We start from the raw sequence: 11,871 nt of genomic DNA, 5'->3' as shown, positions 1-11,871 counted from the left end.
AATTTTTTAATTTTTCTTGTACACTTTTTCAGCGCTTATTTCTACGTCCCATATTTTCTGATATAAAACAAAAATTTAAAATGGGTCAATGTGACCCAAAGTCAACACAAGGGTTAAGAGACAACTTTTAAAGTGTCTACCAAAGGTTTCTCAAATCTCAGCCTGACTTATACGTTATCTAGCCGTGTGCTAAAGTGCAGCTGTACAGTTCAAATGATCTTGCTATCTGTAAGGAAATCAGCCTCTCAGCATGACATGCAGAATGAATTATTTAATGTACTAGGTCATCTTGTTGTGTCCTTGACTTGATATGAGAGAGAGAGAGAGAGAGAGAGAGAGAGAGAGAGAGAGAGTGTACAATAAAGACTGTTAACCCAGCCAATGAACTGTACTCAATGAGACAAGGTGCAGAAGCACACCACTAAAGATCTGGCGTCAAGTTCATGTTCAGATTGTGAATTCTCTAACAGATTTCCCTTGCAAAAAGATACATCCTTGACATCCAGGAAAGACACTCATGGCATACTGTATCTGAATAAAAGCGAGACCTGCTGAGCAACCTCCCCTTTCTTTCCTATCAGCTTGGACCCTTTGGGTGCTCAGGCATCCCTGGGTAGACTAAGGTTTGGCACTGGGTGAATACACCATAAGATGGTGTACTTGTAGAAAAAGACGGACGGCCAGAAAAATAAGGAAGTCTGATGAAGAGTACAATATCAGTGTGCATTTGACTAACACGGCAGTGGAGACGACTTGCACTGTAGATATAAAGCAGCAGCATTCCTGTTCCAACTGAGATGGAACTGGATAAGCACCAGTGGTCTCTTTTTCCTGACCTGATCACATCAAATATGGCAGGAGGGGAGACAATTATCCAGGCAAATTGATTTTACTTGGACAATGGCTTTGTGTCATTGCTTTTAAACACAAAACTGGCTCCTATGTATTGTTTCTTAATGAAAACATGCAGCATTGTTTACATGTTGCAAGTATGGCTAGATGCTTTAACAGTAACCAGATGTTCTCTGTGTGTTTATGTGCCGTTTCTATGGTGAGTAGCGCATTGTAATTTTTCCTTCTCAGGCTGGCCCATTCTGTCTTTGTGTTTCAGTTATAATCCCCCCTATTAAACACAGTTCTTGTTTTACTTAAAAAAGGAAACAAGTAAAAGCGTGTGATCTTTGCTATTAGAAATGGTAAGGAAGCACAAAACAATTTTTTAGTTTATCTGACACTCAAAGGTCATGGTCAGTCCTTCAAAATGTTCTGTATGAACAAATTCTATCACAGCAAGGAACTCCCAGGATGGTTTTGATCCAAGTTCAAATACATGTTGTACATGTACATGTACTTGTTGGTTCAAATCTACCAATCACAGCTAGGTAAAAGTTCTTTTCCTAAAGGCAATCAACCACATTATCACATTGGCATTTCATAACAATTGGACTGGGCCTTTGGAGCAAATCGCCAACCCAGTTTCCTGACTAAGCTCCCCGTCCTGTAGAGTGAGAAGAGCGTAATGCTACATGGTACTGAATAAAATAACGTTGAAAAAAACAAAACAATATTATTAGAAATAACATTATAATTGATTAAACTCTAAAGATAAAAACAGTACAATGCTGCATTCTGAGAGACAGCAACACAATAGTTCATTTTTAAAAATGTAAACAGTCTTGTCCTTCCTAAAAACAATCATGAGTGTTCTCAACTTTTACTCTGTTTCTTCCACTTTTTCTTGATTCTGTGTGCGCATGTGCTCGGCCGTATTTTCCGTGCCTGGCCACGCAGCCATTCTAACGGCAATCACGTTCTTCAAACTTCCTGCATGATTGCAGCTAAAGTTACATCTCCTGGTGTCACCAAAGCAACATGTGCTGGCTTCAATCTGGTCATCCTGGGGGCTGCAGTGCGCGGTGCGTGTACCCCGAGAGAGCATCCCAGTTTCTCCACAAGAAGGCCAGCAAGAGGATGAGGAGGAGGGTGGAGAGCGTGCGCAAGCGCGTCTTCATCAGCGGGACCACACAGTTGGCCACAGTTGAGACAAAGACCAGAAGGACAGCCATAAGGGCCAGCAGCACATTGATAAGTTTTCCCAGGAGGGTCCGGGCAGTGGCATTTTCCAGCCCCTCCAACTGGACGACCTGCTGTTGCTGCTGCTGGAGCTCCATCTTAGAGATCCTGGTCTGACACGCCTCCAATGCTTCCTGCAGAAGACATGCAGAAGGAACTCAGCAAAGTCACTAGGAGTTAAGAGAACTAAACCCACAACATACTACTGTATATACTTAATGTCCACTTTACTGTACTGCATTATATTCAAATGTTATTTTAATATTCTTGCCCTTTCATGTTTGTATATGGGGTGCATAAAACATTAGAAGCATCTCTCAGTAAAATGCAATCCAGTTCAACATCACTGAAATCCACAACTTTAATAATGAACAGTAAAGTAACACCTCTCTGACAGTGTCAATCAAAATGAACATTAGTAACTTTGTAACTTTGTAAAGGTACAATTTATGGGTGAACTGTTGTACTGGATTGCATTAGATTTTACAGGTGTCCCTAACAGAGTGCCCACTGAACGTGCGTGTGTGTGTGTGTATATATATAAAAAAATAGACCTCTACTGCCTCCTGCTTCCGAGGAAAAGAAATGCAGCCGATGGGCAACTTAAACTGTAAACACACTTCATGCAGGTATACACATGTAAAAAACACAACGCTATAATAGATAACAGGAAAGGACAGAAGTAATGTAAGTCAATGACAAGGAAATGCTTGTGTTTTGAACAAACAGAAAAGCTAATAGACAAACAGGATTTCATGTCTCATCTTCCTGTTTACATTCAACATGGACAATGGACAATGAGATGTTGCCTTTAGCTGTTTGAGGGGCGATTACCTTATACTTGACGTCTAGTCTGAGCAGACCAAATTAGCTTACAACTACTTAAAATGAGGCTGAGCTCTCTTTAGCACTTTCCATTGAAAGACCTCTTAGTGTGGAACTCTAAATGGCAACATAAATAAAGACTGTGATATAATGAAAATTTAAATTTACAGAATACTACGTAAATAAGAAATTGTGACATCATTTAAACAATTTTCATTGTGAAATGTCATTTTGTCACTCTTATTCTGAAGATAGTTCACAATTACCTTGTTGTTGCTCTAGTTAACAGGAGCTACCTGGCTAAATTCAGTAGCAGCTGTTGCGCGTGCTGCTAAGAGGTTGAGAGCATAAGATTGGCTGACGGGCCAGGGAGCAAGGATTAGTGACAAGAGCATTATGAGAACGAAAGCATCACTTTGAGAACAGACTTCTGACAAGGGCATTTGGAATTAAAAACTATTAAATATGGACAAAACCTAAATAACTTTTTATGAAATTATTTTGAGTGGCTTATTTCTTTAGTAAAATGTCATAAGCCAATGATAATATCAACACAAGTATCTGTATGAGTAAGTGCAAAAATGTAGTGCATTGCTGTATTCATATCAAATGTAATGCAGTTACTCGTGTGTGTTTATTAGGTATTCTGTAATGGCTTTCAATGACTCATCGCTCGGAAGTGAGGACCAGAACTTGTCATTTAATTGAACACTTTGCTTTATCCTCTTAAAAGTCTCATCATCCCTTTCTGCCAGCTCATTTGTACAACGGACAGAATTTTAAACAGCCAATTTTAAGTACAACAAGAGACTAGGAAAATGTAATTTCGACTAATCTGATTTTTGTAGCCGTTAATTTATTTCTGACATGGGCGGTGTGCTTGCGGATGTTAGCCTGGCAGACAGACCTGTATGTCTCTGGCTCTCTCATAGGACTGGTAGGCGATCTTCTCCTCCATGCTGGCCAGCTCCTGTTTGAGGTTAAGGATCTCATTCTGGTGAAGTTCTGTCAGGTCATTCAGCTGCTCCTCCAGACGTTCACACCTGAAGCCACAAACACACGCGTCAGAGTCTGGGGCATAGTTAGCTTAGACTAAAGAAACACATGCAGGAATTAGTAGAAACAGACCCTGAAGGCATCTGACCACATGCCACCTGACCGAACTAATGACTTGCCCTGACAAGATTAGGGCATGCTTACTCATCTGCTGATACAACTGGCCAATCGCAGAGAGTCAGCAGTATGAGAGTGGCCAATGGGAGGTACCCAGCAGGAGGAGAGGGATCTATACTGCTGTTCATTTTGGCAGGCACATACAACTGGATGGACAACATAGCACAAGAATAAACATTAGACTGCCTCTGTGTATGTCTGTATGAGTTATTCATTCTAAATATTTCAGGTACATAATATAAACATTCTTGATTAACTGATTATTTGTTTGGTCTATAACATGTCAGAAAATAGAGAAAGGGCTAAATCACGTATTCCTAGAGCCCAAGGTCATGAAAGATATTCAATTACTATTATAGAAGACTATGAAACCCAACAAGTATTCACATTGGGAAAACTAGGAGCAGCTCATTTCTTGCATTCTTTGTTAGAAAATTATGTAATTAATAGATTATCAGAATTGTTGTTGATAAGTTAATCGATTCAGCGCTACATTGATAACAATGTAATTAGTCGTTATTTGCAGCCCTAGTTTAGAAAGTCAAATATTAGGCATTTCTTAGTTATGCAAGAGATGGATTCAGTCCCTGAGAAGATATTTAGCAACATGACTGGGTTTTGAATGATTATTCCCAAGAGGCGGGTTATAGATGCTTAGTGGTCATTCTGTTCTATTCGCTATTATTTTGGTCTTAGAGGATAAACACAGACTGCTCTTGACTCTTGATGGACATTTTAGGGAGAAAAATGCTCATGTTTCTTTTACTATGTAAGCGGCTCACTATAGCTCCCTTCCTTTCCATTGTCCTGCCCTCTTAATCTTTGTGCCCTCTTGTCAGAACATTCTGGAGGAATGTGAGGGTGTTTTTTACGGCCAACTGCCCACAGACAAACCAAAACAAAAGCTGCACAGAGACGTCTGAGTCTAAAGACGAGACATGCAGAGCTGGGACAAGGGCTGAAATAACACCAAAGATCTTTGTACTTAGAGGACACTTGTGAACTGTACAGGTGTGTCTGTCACTTTTGTGAAATTCTCAACTGCTGTCTCAAAACAACAAAACTGACACGAAGCTCTAGGGCTGGACGATTAATCGAAATTATCGACGTATAGGTTATCAACGTATTTTTCCCATGACGATAAATTCGATCATTTTTATAAAACTGAAATTTTCATTTCAAGCAATGTGTGCTTTCATTTCAATTTTATACATTTTCATTAAATAGCCATAATAGTTCCAGCTTCGTGTGTTTCCTTCAATTATTTTAAAAACCACAAAATAAAGCACTTTTGAATTAGAAAAAATAGCTCACCTTCAATATTTGAGCCTATTTACAGTACAAACCTTGCCAATGAACTATGACAACAACAAAAAATGAATCACAATTTTTTTAAATTATCATTCATTTATCGTTATCGAGGTAAAATGTGCAATTAATCGAGATTTTGATTTCAGAACGTACCGTGCAGCCCTATGAAGCTCGTAACATTTGAATGTACATTTCAGTCTAATTGCTAGAGCAACTTGTTCAGGCAACAGAGTTAGACATTGTAATAGTACTGGTTATGGGGGATTCATAGCAAATAATAAGATTGCCACTCAACATCTGCATAATGCATGTGACAATGGCACACGTGCTTTGATGCCCAGGTATAAAGACGAGGTCTAGGTCCAGGTTATGTTTTTATCTACAGTGTGTACTTGCTATGATAAAGCTCTTTAGAGCGTGAGCAGGGCGAGTGTCGCCTGTCATGATATGTCAACAGCAGCACAGCGATATGAATGATCAGTATTGTATTTAGAAGTACAGTCAGGTCCATAAATATTGGGACATCGACACAATTCTAATCTTTTTGGCTCTATACACCACCACAATGGAGTTGAAATGAAACGAACAAGATGTGCTTTAACTGCAGACTTTCAGCTTTAATTTGAGGGTATTTACATCCAAATCAGGTGAACGGTGTAGGAATTACAACAGTTTGTATATGTGCCTCCCACTTTCTAAGGGACCAAAAGTAATGGGACAATTGGCTGCTCAGCTGTTCCATGGCCAGGCGTGTGTTATTCCCTCATTATCCCATTTACAAGGAGCAGATAAAAGGTCCAGAGTTCATTTCAAGTGTGCTATTTGCATTTGGAATCTGTTGCTGTCAACTCTCAATATGAGATCCAAAGAGCTGTCACTATCAGTGAAGCAAGCCATCATTAGGCTGAAAAAATCTAAACAAACCCATCAGAGAGATAGCAAAAACATTAGGTGTGGCCAAATCAACTGTTTGGAACATTCTTAAAAAGAAAGAACACACCGGTGAGCTCAGCAACACCAAAAGACCCGGAAGACCACGGAAAACAACTGTGGTGGATGACCGAAGAATACTTTTCCTGGTGAAGAAAACACCCTTCACAACAGTTGGCCAGATCAAGAACACTCTCCAGGAGGTAGGTGTATGTGTGTCAAAGTCAACAATCAAGAGAAGACTTCACCAGAGTGAATACAGAGGGTTCACTACAAGATGTAAACCATTGGTGAGCCTCAAAAAACAGGAAGGCCAGATTAGAGTTTGCCAAACAACATCTAAAAAAGCCTTCACATTTCTGGAACAACATCCTATGGACAGATGAGACAAAGATCAACTTGTACCAGAGTGATGGGAAGAGAAGAGTATGGAGAAGGAAAGGAACTGCTCATGATCCAAAGCATACCACCTCATCAGTGAAGTATGGTGGTGGTAGTGTCATGGCGTGGGCATGTATGGCTGCCAATGGAACTGCTTCTCTTGTATTTATTGATGATGTGACTGCTGACAAAAGCAGCAAGATGAATTCTGAAGTGTTTCGGGCAATATTATCTGCTCATATTCAGCCAAATGCTTCAGAACTCATTGGACGGCGCTTCACAGTGCAGATGGACAATGACCCGAAGCATACTGCGAAAGCAACCAAAGAGTTTTTTAAGGGAAAGAAGTGGAATGTTATGCAATGGCCAAGTCAATCACCTGACCTGAATCCGATTGAGCATGCATTTCACTTGCTGAAGACAAAACTGAAGGGAAAATGCCCCAAGAACAAGCAGGAACTGAAGACAGTTGCAGTAGAGGCCTGGCAGAGCATCGCCAGGGATGAAACCCAGCGTCTGGTGATGTCTATGCGTTCCAGACTTCAGGCTGTAATTTAATGCAAAGGATTTGCAACCAAGTATTAAAAAGTGAAAGTTTGATTTATGATTGTTAATCTGTCCCATTACTTTTGGTCCCTTAAAAAGTGGGAGGCACATATACAAACTGTTGTAATTCCTACACCGTTCACCTGATTTGGATGTAAATACCCTCAAATTAAAGCTGAAAGTCTGCAGTTAAAGCACATCTTGTTCGTTTCATTTCAACTCCATTGTGGTGGTGTATAGAGACAAAAAGATTAGAATTGTGTCGATGTCCCAATATTTATGGACCTGACTGTACGTTTCCAAAAACAATAGTTCTTCCTGATTACACACTGTAAGAATTGTAGGGGTTTTCTTTTGCTAAACAGTATACTGTTTAGGAATATATGATACACGCAATCGTATTTTCCCTTTTCTCTCTGTACCTGAAGCGTTCCTCTTGCAGTGCTTGCATAACAACTGTGTAGTCTCTCTGATAGTGGCTCTTCAAACCATCAAGGTTCTCCTCTAGCCTTGCCTGGCCCTCCCTCAGCTCCTGCATCTCCTGCAGCAGCATGTCCAGGCTGGAGCTCTGACTCCTCTCCAGTGTGTTGCCCTTGGAACTTGGGGGACCTCCGGGGGCACCTGTGGTGCTGTTGGCGCCCGCTGAGCCTGATGTAGCACTAGAGCAGTCATCCTCACTACCATACCTGGGACTGGGCTGGAGGTGATGCCCAACGCTGCCCAGTGAACGTCCGCCAGCCCCTGTCACACCTTCTTCCACTGAGGGGTCGTCAAGAGAGTCTTTAAGAGAGGGGATGTTATCAGCGCTGCCGAATTTGTTGCGAATCAGCGACGCAATCTCACGAGGTTTGGAGACGACGGCCCCGGCAGCAGAGTGGGTGGCCTGGGAGAAGCTGGAGAGGCCTCCCTTCACGCTGTCCACCACGCCTTCACTGAAGCCTGTGACTTTGGCTCCGACATCCTTCAGGCCCTGCTGCATGTCCCGCAGAACATCCTTGGGCTGGCGTGGGATACCGTTATGCTCCACTTCCCGCAGCTTCCGGTGGTAGTGCTCGAGTTTCCTTTGCAGCTGCTGGATGGTCTGCGCTGACTTCTGGTTCTTTTTCTCAAAAACCTGACAGCCACAAACAGGCTTCTATTAGTGAGGGGAATACACATTACACTGCGATAACCCACTCCCAATTTATTTAGTGAGTTCCCTCCCTATTCAGTCCCTCTGGAAAAATGTGATTATGCGATCGCATAATTCAATGCATAATCAGCCAAAGTCCGCATATTTATGCGGGGGCCGCATTTTTTTCAAATACGCCGCACTTTCGCAGCATAAATTGCCGATTTCCGCGCAAAATATGCGGGGCTTGCATGATTTCATAATCCCCACATTTTTGTTGCAAAAAAGTCACATATATCTTAGCAGAAAGTTGAAAAATGTTGCGTTTACTTCACACAAGAGCAGCCATTTTCCCCTGTTGCCATGGGAACGTTATGAAGTGACGTAATTATGCGACGTGAAAATCATCGAAAGGCTGCAAACCCCGCGATGAAGCCGCAGTATTTGCAAGTTCCCGCAATTTCATCGCATACATTTGCATAAATATCCCGCATATTCCATCGCATTTTTTAAGAAAACGTGCCGCATAATCAAGGATTTTTGCCCGCAACAATCACAAAAAAACTCCGCATTTTTCTGGAAGGACGGCCTATTACATAAGCCTGTTAAAAATATAAAACAATTAGTCCCCTATGTTCATTTGTCTTGATATATACATATTAATAGTTTAGTAAAGTGCAACAACTCCTAATTTTACCTGTTTGATGCGTGTGCTTTGCTGTTTGTCAGCATTGTTGGCTAGTTTGAGGTACTCTGCAACGTTGTCATCCCTGGCTGTCTGCTCGATCTTAATTTGCTCTGTGAGTTTAAGGATTTTCTGCTGCAGCTGGGCGATTGCCTGCTTTGTGCGCTGAGGGTCTGGGGTGCCATCCTCACCTCCAGGGAATGAACTGTCTGCGCCACATGAAACAGCCAGGGGTGTTTGTCCCAGCCCACTCACCTCCAGCCGGTCAATCTGACAGTAAAAAGAAGAGAGGGAGGGGGGGTTGAAAAAAGGGATGAAAAAAGTGTGAGTGGCATATTGAGAGTTTGGCTGACATGCAATAAAAAGAGAGGCTTCTGCATTTCTGCAGCCACTCACGGTCAGTTTGTCTAAAGAGGAAGATGAAAGATATTGTTTTTTCCATTCATTTACAAAGAAAAGAAAGTAGATGGAAAAAAAAATGACTTTCAAAATTTTCAACACATTCATACAAAACTAAATGTTTCAAAGTGTGAATCCACAGCTATCCACAAGTCTCTTTTGTAAAACAGGCAAGAACAGACTGAAAAGAGTATAAGCCTAATCTCTGTAGGGCTGTCACTAACAATTATTTTCAATATCGATTAATTATTTTTCTCGATTAATCAATTATTTGTTTGGTCTATAAAATGTCAGAAAACGGTGAAAAATGTTGATCAGTGTTTTCCAAAGCCCAAGATGACGTTCTCTTATCCTGTCCACAACTCAAAGATATTCAGTTTACTGTCACAGAGGAGTTAAGAAACCAGAAAATATTCACATTTAAGAAGCTGGAATCAGATGTTTTCCTTTTTTTAATAAAAAAAATAATCAAACCAATTATTGAGTATTAAAATAGTTGCTGATTAATTTAATAGTTGACAACTAATCGATTCATTGTTGCAGCTCTAAATCTCTGTTTTTGTTTGTTTAGGGTGCGACGATATAGGACAAGACTGACAGGATATTAGATTTTTGCTCACAACAGTTTGACAGATTAAGAATTATTTGTCTGTTTAGTTCAGACACTGACCGGATTTTGTCAAACAAGGCATTTGTGTTAAAACCCAAAAAATCTAAAATTGGGTTTTTCTTGTATTTTCCTAAAACTAAATTAACTCCACCTGAAAAGATGATGAACCCAGTAGTCTAGTAGCACCTTCAATCACAGGCAGCCAAGAGCCAATGTGATTCATTTCCTTTAACGCCTCGGGCGAAGAACATAGAAACACTGTGATACTGCTCGAGCTAAACGCGCAAAAAGGGATTGTAATTGAAATATTTCTCTCATCACTAAGCATGCACACAAAATAAACAGCTGAACCTGACAGCACACATTGGAGGGCCAGAAGCCACCCAGAAAAACAAAAAGCCTGAGAGGACCAGGGAAAGAGTTAGAGCAGACATCCACCACTCAGCCTCTGAAAAGGCTCGTCATTATTACCACTCCATAACAGGTAAAGACAAAGCACCGGCTGCTCACCTGCATGCCCGATAGCATGACTAATTGATGACAGGCACCACAGTCAACACAAACCACAGCGTCTCCGGTAGAAAGCAAAACTCCATACAAAGGTTTATTTCTGACAAATGACTAAAAGTACACATAAATTGCCCCAAATTAGCTCTTTTTGAAAACTCATCTTCTGTCACAGAAGCGACCTAACACGCGCAAAAAGCGGCTCACCTTTCCATTCGTCAAACGGAAAAATTGTTCCCAGTGCATTTTCCCCAAAGTGAAGGTGAGCTGTGTATTTTCATCGGTCCTGACACTTTGTTGAAGTTAAACAGCTAAATCCGCGACGGTTCTTTTAAGTTTCGCCGGGCACGGCTGTCGCTCCAACTCGCCGGGCTTGTTGTGAAAGTTAAAGCACACCTAACAGGGCAGAGCGGGAAGCCCCGCCCCGCCCCCTCCCCTCCCAGCTGAGAGATGACGTTATCCACTGAGCTCCGCGGCAGGCAGCTGTCAATCATCCTCACCAAGAGCAGAAATAGCTCCTTAGTCAGGGACTTTATGTTACTGCAAATAATTCACTGAGAGACTTACAACATCCACAGAAAAATAGGAATACTACTACAACACTTAATAACCGGTATTACCAGGCTACTACAATTACTATGTCTATCAGTATTAGAATTACAATAGCAGTTACATTTAATTCAAGTACCTGAGGTACTTGTATTTGAGTATTTCTATTCATGCTACTTGATACTTATACCTCACAAGTATTCAGAAGGAAACCTTTTTTTTTTACTCCACTACATTTATTTGACTGCTGTAGTTATTACTTACTTTTCAAACTAAGATTTTACATACAAAATATGTGATCCGTTTATAACATATGATGCACTAATGTAGATTAACATATATATATTGTTTAAATTAGCTCTAACTCAACCAACTACAACAGTAAACTACTTACACATAAATGCATAAATTATAATCCATGGGGCTTTCTGTGGTACAGGAATTGCAACTAGGGAATTATTACATGGGAATGTCATTCATACAGTAACTGAGCTCATTGCTGCTACTTTTAACAACAAATAAATGAATAAACTACATGGAAGAATGGGCAACACAAAACCACACAAAACACTTGGTGATCAGTATCTCGAACCTACACCACAAACAGACAGTTTCTTAGTTTATTTTTTACAGTATATTGGCGAACGATGTTTTAAATCATTACCGGCAAGGGTGGCAAACGTTTTGCAATCAGAGTTAATATGTGAAGTGAAATCGAGTTGAACAAGAGGCTACAGGGCAGACTGCGGGTGTGGGCTCTGATCTCTCTGT

At 40.9% G+C, this 11,871-nt stretch overlaps 1 protein-coding gene across 9 annotated transcripts in view; it reads right to left on the bottom strand.

Moving 5' to 3' along the window:
* Nucleotides 1-280: 280 nt before the first annotated feature.
* Nucleotides 281-11,871, bottom strand: part of tmcc1a (transmembrane and coiled-coil domain family 1a) — a 47,478-nt gene continuing 35,887 nt past the window's right edge. For 6 of the 9 annotated variants that reach the window (XM_078255313.1, XM_078255315.1, XM_078255312.1 and 3 more), the window contains 4 exons: nucleotides 9,048-9,305; nucleotides 7,662-8,353; nucleotides 3,806-3,941; nucleotides 281-2,207 (listed from right to left, as the gene is read on the bottom strand). In XM_078255313.1, the coding sequence (XP_078111439.1) occupies nucleotides 1,893-2,207; nucleotides 3,806-3,941; nucleotides 7,662-8,353; nucleotides 9,048-9,305 (1,401 nt within the window). In that variant the 3' untranslated portion in view covers nucleotides 281-1,892. Of the gene's footprint in view, nucleotides 2,208-3,805; nucleotides 3,942-7,661; nucleotides 8,354-9,047; nucleotides 9,306-10,195; nucleotides 10,526-10,554; nucleotides 10,739-10,758; nucleotides 10,942-11,871 lie in introns of those variants that run through there. The other 3 variants (XM_078255318.1, XM_078255320.1, XM_078255317.1) reach the window with 3 other exon arrangements.

Source organism: Sander vitreus, chromosome 7 (genome assembly GCF_031162955.1).
Source record: "Sander vitreus isolate 19-12246 chromosome 7, sanVit1, whole genome shotgun sequence".
In the NCBI taxonomy this organism is placed as follows: domain Eukaryota; kingdom Metazoa; phylum Chordata; class Actinopteri; order Perciformes; family Percidae; genus Sander; species Sander vitreus.
The sequence above is the reverse complement of the archived record's forward strand: the minus strand, read 5'-3'. Positions and strand labels throughout refer to the sequence as shown.